This window comes from Haliotis cracherodii, unplaced genomic scaffold (assembly GCF_022045235.1).
Source record: "Haliotis cracherodii isolate W230 unplaced genomic scaffold, xgHalCrac1.p SCAF_34, whole genome shotgun sequence".
Taxonomy (NCBI): Eukaryota; Metazoa; Mollusca; class Gastropoda; order Lepetellida; family Haliotidae; genus Haliotis; species Haliotis cracherodii.
In genome coordinates this window covers 327,400-340,654 of record NW_027266291.1, presented here as the reverse complement: position 1 = coordinate 340,654, position 13,255 = coordinate 327,400, and the positions used below count along the sequence as shown (strand labels likewise).

Here is a 13,255-nt window from a genome sequence, read left to right as displayed (position 1 = left end):
TAATATCAACCTCTAATAACGTTGATGGTATGATTTTTGTATTTTTCATAACTCTTATTTTAAGTTTATTTTAATAGTATTAACTCCGTAAAGAAATGACGTCATTTCACAAGACGCCATTTACAGGAGAGGTAAACAAGGGCTCACTAGACTTCATATATTTATAAATACATGTGCCATCTTTCGTCTGTCACTGTAAGCGGTACTTTTATATTAGTTTGAAGTCATAACTACGTAATCGTGTTGAAAGAGTGTAACGTTTTGTCAAATAGTTATCTTTTGAAAAAAGACATCTACTAGGGTAGCTTTGTCGAATAATCACCAAAAACGTCACCGAATGAGGATGAGTGAATATGGCATAGTTTAGTTCGAGCTTAATTATGTATTCCGGGAAAAGAGGTGTGACATTTGAAAAAAAATATAGCTGATATCTTTCAACAAGCAGGTAATGTTGAAACTTCAGCAAATAATAAGCAGCAAAGGGTCATTTGATATTGTACAAACAGCTTTGTCAATGAATGATAAATGAAAAGTAGTTAATGAAAAGTAGTAAATAAAGTAATCCCTTAACTTCCGATAGGTTTCATATTGTTTTACAGCACCTTTTTGTTCAATTAGATCCTGGTGATCACCATTAAAATTAAATCACTGTTATGTGTTTCTTTTGTAAAATATTGTATTATTAGCTATGGTTTCCAAAGATACAGCTGTGATGATGATGGTGAAAAGTAATCATGGTGACTTTGATTCACTCTATGTGTTGAGATTGTCATGCCATAACCCACAGCCTCAAAACATAAAAAATGAAACGTGTATTTTTTCTGTCAATATACACTACCATGTGCCAATTAAATAATCACTTGACAGAAATTTTTATCTTCCTTTGAATCCAATTGAGAGCTTGGTCATTCTCTCATACCACATTTGTCATCTTTACTCACAGAAGTCAGATTGTTCTTCCCAGATAGTTGATAGTTAATTGATTCTAACTTTCTGAAAGGGAATAATGTTTAGACAGGCAAGTTATTAATGACGTGAACAGGATAAAATTGGCTCTGGGAGTAAACACAGTGCAGTGAAGAACCAAATATGGTATTGAAACCATGGCTGTACATGTAAATTAATTACTTTAATGATATATTAAATATAATGACGCTGTTATCATGGTTGTGAATTAAGGGTTAGATTTTCTGGCTGGAACATATTAAAAACATTGTTTAAGGGGAGTTCTGTGAGTATTCGGTTAGGTATGGGAAATAGATGGTAAGGGTCACACCAGCCTGATCAGCAGCTGTGCCATGTGAAGCGTGACACATTTCCAGGATCAAGACCAGAGGATATGTTATGGTCCTGTTTCTTAAAGCAACTGTGCTGTAAGGAAAGGACCAGTGAGTCCATTTATCATTTTCAAGGTAAGAATAAAATTATTTCTTTTCCTGACAGTGACACAGCATGTTGCATTTTCCTTCTTCTCCTCAATCATTTAACACAGAACCAAAACATGCCTCTTCTGTTGGCCTTTGTAACCAATCAGTCATCTCTTCTAGCTCCCTCACTTTCCTTTCCATTGCACAGCGATATACACGTGTGCTTGCTTTTGAAATCCTTTTTTGTTGTGCTTATTATGTGTTCAGGCGAACAAGACATCTGAGATAACTTTCTAGGAGGTTCTTACATTATGGTATGTGGGAATGTTTCATCTCACATTATGTAAACATGGTAGTGATAGAATTTTTTCCTTGTGCAAACATTTTCTGTCCACATATCCAGTTGAGAATTCATTTTAGACGTGAAAAAAACAACAACCTCAAAATCTGGGCCTCAAAGAAAACCTGATGGACCATTGCTGATAATATACCTGAAATTGATAAAATTGTATGAAATGGTGATTTACAATTTCAGTTGTATTTCCTGTTATCCTAGGCTTATGTATACAGTCAAGTCCCGTTAATCCGACATCCATGGTTGCATATGATTATGTCGGATTAACAAGTAAACGATATTTAGTAGTATCAACGTTCATGATCGAAAATCGGACAACTACACGGTAGAAAAGGATTCAAACACGTAATAAAAAATATAAAATAAATATTCATATTGTTATGTTACATTGTTGGCAGAATATGTTTTCTTATCATGCAACCTATAAAGTTTAACACAAAACAACTGTTACGGACTGTACAACTGATTCAAAATACTTTAAAAAGCATAGTCTGGAATGGAAGTCGCAACTTTGAAACTGGTACCCAAAGCTTAAGAAAGCTGCTTTCTAAGTGGCCAACATCGACTTCCTATTGGTCATTTCATTGGCAGGTCATAGTTCGCGAAAGGTTGTTCGGATGTGACCTGTAATGGGATGTCCTCGTCGATAGCGAGAACTTGTATCTGATTTTAATAAGATTGAGGTAATCTAAGCATGTGATTTATCCTGTTTTCCTTATTTAAAGCATTAATTGTTTATTGTTAAGCAAGTTTATCTCTGCAGCCGTTGTAATATGCAACTACCAGCCGATTAGTCTGGCATCAAAACGCGGGCTGTGTACTCTCGGGCAGATGACCACGGAGTACGCTGATCACTGTGTCGGATTAACGAGACTGATTAATGAGTGATTTCGGTAATTTGTTGCAAATTAGGTGTGTCGGAGTCAGAGTGCGAGACTGTCGGATTAACGGGTCTAAATAGAACTGATTTAATCGGTTCCCATCATTAGTATCTGATAAAGCCGATTGTCGGATTAACGAGTGTCAGATTAACGAGACTTGACTGTATATGCAGAGATTAAGATTTTCACACGTAATTGTCTTAAGCCGGGATCATGATGCTCCAGCCATGTTTTGGGAAAACCTCCATGTATAGACAATCCTGCCACTAGCTGAAGTTGAGGGAGACCAGGGAGAATCAACTGCTTTTGGTACCGCCTTTCGGGCTCTTTCTGTTATTTGATGCAACTTGAAATTTTGGTCCTCTGGACATATGACGCATTGCATGTTAGAGTAAGGATATGACAGGTAATACAGGATTAGTGTAGGGAATGCTTGCTGAGCATAGCGTAAACCTCTGTGGGATAAGCTTTGCAATGTGTTGTGTCAGATAAAAATTATTTTACATGAATTTGGATGAAAATTGGTGTAGTTTCCCAGACACAAGTCTCAGGCCAGCCTGTCAGTTCCCTGTTAGGTATCAAGTTACATGCTGACGAGAACGAGAACGCAGTGAGGCAGCAGGGACAAATACTGCAGACTCTGATTGGTAACCAACGACATTGGGTGGCCCGAGTGTAGAAGAGGCACATTTTGAGTTCTTTGTTATATGTTTTGAAGAGATGGAGGAAATTGCAGTATCATGAACATGATGAATATGTTGTGTCAGGATAAGTATGCTTATATCATGAATAAGTTTATGTAATATGCCATACATACCGTGCATAATTAATGTTAAGATTAATGTTAACATGGTTAAAAACATATTAATGTTTATTCATCATTATGGTCATGGTATGTTGATTTATATATGTTAAGTTTTCACATAATGTTAGATGTAGCAGCTCTAGTAAATGAATAACCATGATAAATTATAATGTGATCATAGTAATTGCAAAACTTGTAATTAGTTTCTTTTGTCCTTGTTGACAATGATGAACTTTTTATTGCCCAAGTGTAGTTATTATGTTCCTTTCAATTGCAGATTGCTGGCCATCTTCTGATATGGATATGGATTTGTGATACACATTAGAATACTTCCAAATTTTGGAATTAACCTTCTCGAGTTCTTGAGACTTCTGTTGTGCTGAACAACTACTTAGATAAAATGACAAGACAAACATGTGTTTTGTTTGATGAGACTACTTTGTGCTTGGATAGTCTGGTGCATCTGACATTTGGATTACAGACAGTCCTGATAATCTAGGTCATGTCTAGGTCAGGGTTGGACTGAGACTGAACTATCACCAAATGTTCACACTGAAGCTTGCCAACATCAAGTGGAGAAGGATCAATGTTTGGTTTTGATTTTTAAAAAAATTAAAAAGGGATTCCGAAAAAAAATATGTTTAAAAAGAATGTGTAATAAGGTTATTTCTTCAGGATCAAAGACAGGATGGCACAAACTGGAGATGATTGCTACTTCTTCTACTACTCTGCATGTACAAAGGTAATAATAAACATGATAAGTCAACATGCTAGTTGCTTTTTCATCACTGATCATACATGTGGTTTATTTACCATTATGCATAGGGTTGAGTACTGCAAGGATAAGAACATGGTAATATCATGATAATATTGGTAAATGATGTGATCAGTAGTGACTCGTGTACTGCTGTAGGAACTCAGGGTTCATAATAGTGACTGCAACCTGGCAACATGAATATAGATATTGCATACAATAGTGTCTAAACATCTGACTTCAGTTGACTTGTTTCCAGTCTCAGAGCTTATGGAGAGTTGTTAGCAGTTATGATGATTATGATGTATTTTTCAGGGAGTTAGTTGCCCATTCCGTCATGTGGAGGCTGCTCTAGGATGTGAGGTGATGTGCACCCACTGGCAGGCAGGGAACTGTATAAGGCCGGGATGCAAGTTCAGACATATGGAAATCAAGGTGTGATGCAATGCTTTCTTTGTTTTGTTTCATCTTCCTCTTAACAGGTTAACATGGTTAATATCAGAGGCACATAAGAAATAATAAGTAAAGTAATGATCATCAATGCCCATTAAGTGATTGACATGATTAACCTGGTAACAGTAGAAATGAGTCCCAACAACTGTTTGATTAGATTAACATCAGTAAGGTAAGGTTGATTTAGGTCAGGTTAAGGTAGGGATTCTCCTGTAAACCTCACAAAAGCCATTTTCTCTGTGTATACTAGTAATTACACTGGGGGGAGGGTGTGTGTGTTCAATGGGGAGTTGCATTCATATTGAGTCACATTTTTGGCTGGGGGCCAGCAGTCGCATTCATCCTGTTCATTTGGAGATACATTCATTTCAAGATTTAGAGTATTTAAGAAATATGTGGGATGACGTCGGAACTCTTGATAGCTTACCACTTTCCACTAACTAAATGGTATATTGTTCGTTGGATTTCGTTTCAGGTTGACAGAAGCAACATACCATGCTACTGGGAGTCTCAGCCCACAGGATGTACCAAGGCACATTGTGCTTTCAAACATTTCAAGACTAAGGATCTGGACACAGTAATTTCTACATGTTCAACAGGTAATACTGTAAGATGCTAAACGTCTTTCTTAGAGACCCATTTTTATTTTAACATATACTGGTCCAGTGCTCCATAACCTCAGTACAAATGGTAGCCCAGATATCACAAATTTAGTGACATGGGTCAATAACACCAGCAGTCAGTCATGCATTCCCTCATTTTGTCAAGCGTGTTAATATCATGATTATGTTCCCTGAATACTTCTTTTGAGAGGCATTTAAAAGTTGGAGTACCACGTAAGGATAAGATTTATGAATGAACAACTTCATTACAATTAGGAGCGACGTTTCAGTGTAGGTTCTAACAAGGTCACTTGTTTGATAACGATGTTAGAACCTACACCGAAATGTCGCTCCAATTTGTAATATAGAAGTGGTTCATCCATAAATCTTATCCTTACTTCCCTGAATACCTTGATTAAATTAGACAACAAATATTTTGAAAAGACTGTTGAGTGGTATACACAGAGTATATTAGCAATCATGATTATGATATTTGTTGCTCATATTTTAAGCCAGAAGAAACTATACATTTTTTTAAACTTATCCTATCTCACATTATGCATGTTCGATCTTAGTGTTGAAACAATCCTTGAACAAAGTTTCCAGGTTAATGAAACACCTCACTTCAACACATCCCATTTACCACTACACCGACATAGCTTATCCCGCTGCAATCCTGTGCAACCCTACCCCACGCGATCTGATCACCCGACATTTGCTGCACCCGCATTCTCATGGCGCAAATGTGAGAATGTTCTAGAACACAGAATATATTTTTTTTGTAAGATAAGTCGTATCTGTCTCTGTATTTACAACAGCTACACACATTTCACTTGTGTTATGGAGCCGATATGCTTATCTTACTGAGAATGCAAGCGTGTTCCTTCTGACCCCCACACAATTTGTTGAGACTGCTGTGGATTGTGTACTCTCACTGACCGTCGTCTGCTCTGCCGCCATCTTAATGAGACATGTTTTAAAGTTTATCTGCGAAAGTGCCAAGGCTTCATTGAACATTGGCACACCCACTTCCAAGGAACCTAAGCGGACAGTTATCACCGATATCAGGACGCCAACTTTTGCCGTTCTATGTTGCTACATACAATGTTTCTACTTCCCTCCGTGCATTGGAGTCTCCCTGTCGACTTTTACAGGAAGACCAGTATATCAACACATTCTCCCGAATACCTTGGCTCATCGTTCAAATTCATCTAACTTTACTGACTGTAACTTCCCGACTTTAGTCCAAGCCATGTCCACTGCATTCGGTAAACATTCCAAACTATGATCAAACCTGGACCATGCCTTCTACCTGTTACACGATTACAAGGACAAACTCAGGCCCCGCATCTCTTTTCTCTTGACAGTAGCACACATGGTATGTCCTCTCTTACCTGCTTTCCGGACAATATTCACGTAGTCAACCCAAAGTCCCATTCATCCATCGTGAATGATTGGCATCTGGCCCATTTGCACTCACCATCCAATGTATGCTTCCTCTGTTATTTACCGTCTTCTCAACCACAGAATTGGTTGCCATGTCTGTAGCGCACTGCTGTTTGTCTGAGGAGGCAGACATCCAGCGCGCCATCGCCATAGTTAACGACAAGTTTTCCGGGGTTATGGATCTTGTTACTCCCTTCATTGGAGCTGTCACAACTCATGGCATCGGGATCACCCAGTAAATTTATGACACAGCTATACCAACTGCCATGTTCCTCCCCATACCTGTTTACTAACAGAATACATGAAGTGGCGCAGGAGGTAGCTAATGACACCCATCTGTGGATCACCTTAAGCAGTAACGATCTAGGGAGTGGTTCCAATATCTTCAGGCCCAGCAGGACATTAGAGGAGCCTACATCTATCAAGGTAGTTCCTCTTGGGGGAGGGAAAGGGTATTAAGGAGAAGGTTCCAAGGAATCTAAATCCACAACAGCCCCATCCATGTCTTCTACACCAGGACCTGCTTCATGAGGGTCAACCAAACCTGTTAACTTCTCACCCTAGTGACTCCAGACCCCATGGGCAGAAGAGTTCATTATTTTGCAGCCAACTGGGCTATCCTGGGTGACCCCTTTGTGATAAAGCTCCTGATAAGGATACAGCCTTCCGCTTGTGGCTCCTGCTCCCGTCACTGCCTACCATTTGCAACAAGACTATCCTGCTAATCAACTGCCAGCCTTCAGAGAAACAATAGGTACCATTGATAATGAAACATTCATGCAAATGATTCTTCATCCCTTTATCGATGACTGCAAGTTCTGAAGTGTCTCATACTACTGTCTCCTTTGGCTGAGGTCAGTGATATTGCAGCCGTACAACTTTACAAGAAAACCACCATGGCCTCCATCCATCATGAGACTAGGGCAGTTGCCTTTACCATGGCCCTACACATTTCTATTCAGGGAATGTAAGGGTAAGGGTAAGGGAAGGGTAAGGGTAAGGGTAATAAGGGCAAAGGTCCCGCGTCTTCATCTTCGGTCTCCAGTAATAAGGAGCCTAAGAAGTCAGGGTATCCGGCAAGTAGGCTTCCCGTAGATCAGTCACCCACACCTGCACCTTCTGTCAATCTGGCTGATATTTCTTCCATCTTGAGGTCGCAGATGACATCCATTTTCAAGGGGATCAAGTCCCAGCTCCGCGAGGAGTTACGGACAGGGCTTCACGAATATCGGGTGTCGGACACGGCCTCGGAGCCTTGTGGAATGCCCTGTGTCGGCCGTGGTAGGCCGCTTGGGCTTAGGCTCGGGATTGAGATCGCTCTCCAGCGGAGGGGTGGCGGGCGCCGGCCCGTTCACTTCCTCCGCGCCTGTTTCCCAGGCGGAGCCGGAGGCCGAGGCTTCGACCTGTGGTTCCGTGCTCAGTGGTCAGGTGGTTCTTTCGAACCCCCAGCACCTCGGGACCGGGATTCAGCTTCGGGCCAGGGACAGCCGGGGGAACGGAGGCCGCAGGCCTTCGAGCGTCTGCTCCTGATACCGTCTACTTCTTCCCAGGTCGAGGAGTCGGAGTTAACCTTCGGCTCGGAGACTATGGATGAGGAGTCGATGGAGGAGAGAGAGGAAGGCTCGGAGACCCCTGCAGGATTTTCCTTCGCTTCCTCTCTGCGACACGTACGGGACAAAATTTTCCAGGTACTGCCGCAGGTGGCTGCCCCGCTCCCGAGTCGGACCTGTCTGATATCCGCCTTCCGGAGTACGCGTTTGCGCCTTGCAAGCCGCCCAAGGTGCGACTCCGTATTCTGTCATCGTTGGCGCACGAGGTCATCGATCCTCTGTTGTCGGGTAACCGAAAAAAGTTTGACCTCCCCGAACTTGGTAAACGGTACGCTATGGCAGAGGACAGGGATTTCGAGGTGCCTTCAGTCGACGAATGCGTCTGGACCTTGGTGACCCTGTGGGGTCTTCGACCCCCACTTTGGCTGAGGCCAAGCAGGGCCGGCGATTGCGGTACAGAGGGAGCTGGTGGGAGCTCAGCAACCCAAGCCTTCCAGCCTTTTCGAGGAGCAGGGAACCCACAGGGTTCCCAGTAACCCTCCAGGCGCCCCGGGTGAACCCACAAAGACCAGTCGCAGAACTGTCTACTGTCGGGATTCACTCCCTCAAGCCAGAAGTCCCCCTACTCGGCCGCCTTACTCTCTTCCTGTCGGAATGGGAGAAGGTAACATCCAACCCCTGGGTCATGTCCACACTCAGTGAGGGCCACTTGCCTCAATGGAGACTTCCTCCGCCACCCTTCTCCGGGATAAGACACACCCCAGTGCCCGCTACCCGAGAGAAGGCAGAAATGCTAAGGGCCAAGGTCGTAGCACTTCTACAGAAGGCAGCTTTAGAACCAGTACCCTTGGGACAGGAAAACGAGGGTTATTACTCGACGTACTTCCTCGTCACCAAAAAAGGCAGAGGGTTCAGGCCCATTCTCAACTTGAGACGGCTGAACAAAGTAATAGAGGTACCGTCCTTCAAGATGGAGACACTGCGTGCAGTGATCGAAAGGGCGGTTATGTCACCTGTACCTCGACAAATGGTTACTACGAGCACTATCTCACCACATGAGCCAGATTGCTACACAAGATTGCCCAACATGGGTACAATGTGTGAAGCCCATTTCTGGTGTCCCCCGCCGTGAAATTGCTGGAATATTGCTAAAAGCGGCGTAAAACCATACTCACTCACTCACTTGGCTCCAGTTGCTAGGCAACATGGCGGCGACAGTGGATGTGGTTTGGCGAGCTCGCTTAAGAATGCGACCCATTCAACAAGCGTTGCGCCAGCTATGGGCGAACTCGGAGGACCTCGAGACAATACTCGAGACCCCGACATGGCTCATTACACACCTTCAGTGGTGGACTGAGGACGAGAATCTGTCCCAGGGGCTCCCCCTTGACACTCCCGTTCCGTCTCTCACAGTTCAAACAGACGCGTCACTCTCCGGATGGGGAGGCATTCTGAACGATCACACTGCATCGGGACTATGGTCCCAGCAAGAGATCACACTACACCTCAATGTGCTCGAACTGAGAGCGGTCAGGTTGGTGTTCCAACGCTTCCAGGATATGCTTCGGAGCCATGTGGTTCGTCTAGAGATGGACAACCAAACGGCGATGACAGGGGGGAAGGGTGTCTACGTCACTCCTCCAAGAGACGTGGCAGTTCCTCCTGTGGTGCGATACCCACGACATCAGGGTGATACCTGTTTATCTCTTGGGGGTAGACAACGTCCGCGCGGACGCTCTGTCTCGCCGGATCCTCGCTCCTCATGAGTGGAGGCTCGACCCGGGGATATTCGGGGTTATCGCCTGGTTGTACGGGTCGTTCCAGGTGGATCTGTTTGCGTTTGGCGAATCACCAGATACCAACATTCTGCTCCCGAGTCCTCAACCCGAGGTCGGTGGCACCGGACGCCTTCCAGCTAGATTGGACAGACGGAGCTCTGTGGACCTTCCCACCAGTTACTCTGATTTCCAGGGTCCTATCTCAGCTAGCCACTGAGCCTGTGCGACTACTTGTGCTACTTGCACCTCTTTGATCGGCGCAGAGTTGGTTTCCCGTAATTCTCAGGTTTCTGGCTCAGCCTCCTGTTCTATTACCTTTACGACCGAACCTCTTATCCCAGAACAGGGCCCTCCACCCGAAACCCAGGATTCAGTGGGTGGCTTGGCCACTGTCAGGAATCGCCTCCAGAACAGCGGTATTCCTGCACGAGTTGCAGACACAATACTGGCTTCGAGGAGGGATTTGACAAACGTTCAGTATGAGGATAGATGGGCCGGCTATGCGCGATTGTGTGTCGATAGGGGGGTTGCAGATCCCTTTTCTGCAGATCTAGTAGCTGTCCCGGAGTTCCTCCAGTTGCGACTGGATGACGGCTTGGCCGCATCGACAGCCAGGGGGTACTCCACGGCTATTGCAGCCTTTCACGTACCTATTGACGGGGCACTTCTGGGTGCTGAAGGCTGATTCGGTTAGAGCAGTGGCAAAGTCCAAAGCGTACGCCGCGGCTCTGCCCATTGAGGAGATCTGCTCTGCTCATTTGGAGCCGGCCGATCACGTTCATCAAACATTACCAATTCGACAAACACTCTAAGGAACGTGCTCGGTTCGGTCAAGCAGTACTCCGCACTGGACAGAGCTCTACGTCTCTAGCCGATTGAGTCTTCGTGATCGTAAAGTTCTCTGTCATAATGATAAGTTTGGCTCAACGAAGCCTTTTTTTTATACGAAACTGGCGATCTATGATGTCATCTCTAAACAATCTGCACTCGTTTCCAAAAGCACTCTTCGATACTATTGGGACCCTCTAGTCTGACTAAGGGATTCTCTATAGATTTTGAAGTCCCCGTAAAATTCACCCGTATACGGTGAAGAAAAAGGTGGGGGGGGGTGTGTTCTCAATATTCACCCACAGAGGGTGTATAATTATGGTTACGACTAGAGGGTCCCTGTAGTATCGAACGAGTGCTTTTGGAAACGAGTGCAGATTGTTTAGAGATGACATCATAGACCGCATTACTACGTCTAAGTACCCACCCGTCGCAGACTTGCCTCCGCACTTTGGCTTCAGAAACCTCAAAAGACCTTTTTAAGCTTGGGCGCCAGGCAGTGATGTGAGGAAGGTGACTTGTCATCAAGATCACATGAGAGCGGCGATGGTCCATGCAGAAAGTAAAAGTTGAAAATGGAAACATCTTTTTTTCACCCAAGACCATCGCTGAGTGCTGTCTTTGTTGTTGTAAGGTAAGCAGTGAATGCATTAAGGAGTAATACAGGATAAGAATACAAATGTAAAAAATATTTAGATTTTACTAATTTCTGCATTACAGACATAGCTGCACCTAGGGAAAGCAAGACAGTGTCGTTACATACTGGCCTCCCTGATACTGAAGTGGGGACACTACGGACCACTGCATCTCAGCAGAACAGAGCTAGTCCTAAGATTGAACCAGTTGTTGTCAACCCATTTGAAGATGGTGAGATTAGCAATAGTATTGGTATCTTTTGCCTTTTGGAATCCTTTTCGCCAGGTAGTTTTGACCATGTAGCTTTTGACGGTGGATTGCTTATTTGTTCTACTTAACAATGTTTTAATTGGTTTGAAAACAAAATGATGTTTGTGTTTGATCAAATGCTGTTCATCTTCAGATTCTGATGTGGAGAGCACTTCTGGGTCTCCTCAGAAGAAGGCTCTTCTGCTCAAGAAAAATGTTGTTAGAGTATCAGCCCCAGTAACGAGCAAGGCCTCTGTGAAGGTGACATGCAAACCAGTTGCTGCTTCGGTACTAATGACAAAACCAACAGGGTTGAAGAGGAAGATTAAATTGATTGGTGAGGACGTAATACTGGAGTGGTGTTACAAACAGAGTAATTTCACATTTTGTGAAATCAGCTGGAATGAATTTCAAATGGTTCTTTGACATCTTTAAGAACATTTTCATGTTGCAATGCCCATTCACTTGACCATGGTTTTTGTTTTGAAATGTAAACATGAATGTCCACTCAGACAATGTTCTTTAATATCACAAATTTGATTTCTTGTGAAACTATATTTTGACAGATGCTGTTTTTTTATATCCACAGAGAAAGATGTTACTCCTGTTGATAGTGATGGACAAAACGATACAAGGCATTCAGTCTCCGACAGTGGTAACTAGTTTTGTTGTCATCATTAATTGCAGTTGGCTCAAGCAACCCAATGATCTCATGCACCACAGTTTGTTGTATAGAGTTATATGTCTCAAGCTCCTTCCCAGCATGTGATACCTTCGTACCACTCTCGGTAATATCGCTACCACCAGTGTGGGCAGCCATTACAAGAATCTAACCCCAAATATAGTAACGTTTATACTTTTGTTTATGTCTTTGGGAATGCTATCATTGTTCATTTTGAAAAGGTTTATGACTAACCATATTACCCAGATAATTTTAACTTTTTGTTTGTTTGATCAGACTGGTTTCGAGATTGCCCCCTTACCATACTTACATTCTTACTTTACATAATGATTGAAATGAAATAGAAATTTAAATTGACAAAGAAAGAAAATAATTAAGCAAGGGTAAGAGTATTCGGCGTCACGGCAGTCATCACTTGTTTGTAAACATAACAGTCAGTCGGTTGTGAGTTCAACTCCATGCATGGTTGGAGCCACCTATCACAGTGGAAAGTTATGACTGGTGGCAGCGATAGTAAAAGGATTGGTCAGATGATCTGTAATGCGATGTCCTCAGATCTTTGACTAGCCATTGTGAGAACTTAATACTATTTATTGAGATTGATTTGAATCTGTGACACAACGTCTGATATTATGTTTATTTCGAAACAGTCCACAATCCACTAGTGTCAGGGTTTTATGTGATTGTCAGATTAGCAACAGTTTCCAAAATTAACTTTGAGTAGTTATGAAATTGGTGAATATGTTTAAGGAGTACCTCCTGTATGCATAATTTCAAATAGGCTTCTCATAGATATCAGGCACATGTTTTAATAACTTTCTTTATGCTGCTAAAAGCAATGTTTAACAAACTGAACTGACTCCTACTCA

The 13,255-nt window shown here is 43.0% G+C and overlaps 1 protein-coding gene across 4 annotated transcripts in view; it reads left to right on the top strand.

Moving 5' to 3' along the window:
* The first annotated feature begins 110 nt into the window (after positions 1–110).
* Positions 111–13,255, top strand: part of LOC139477676 (zinc finger CCCH domain-containing protein 11A-like) — a 28,914-nt gene continuing 15,769 nt past the window's right edge. For 2 of the 4 annotated variants that reach the window (XM_071260055.1, XM_071260052.1), the window contains exons 1-7: positions 111–1,412; positions 3,686–4,150; positions 4,478–4,597; positions 5,091–5,214; positions 11,540–11,686; positions 11,859–12,041; positions 12,294–12,359. In XM_071260055.1, coding sequence (XP_071116156.1) covers positions 4,097–4,150; positions 4,478–4,597; positions 5,091–5,214; positions 11,540–11,686; positions 11,859–12,041; positions 12,294–12,359 — 694 coding nt within the window. In that variant the 5' untranslated portion in view covers positions 111–1,412; positions 3,686–4,096. The remainder of the gene's footprint in view (positions 1,413–3,685; positions 4,151–4,477; positions 4,598–5,090; positions 5,215–11,539; positions 11,687–11,858; positions 12,042–12,293; positions 12,360–13,255) is intronic. The other 2 variants (XM_071260054.1, XM_071260053.1) reach the window with 2 other exon arrangements.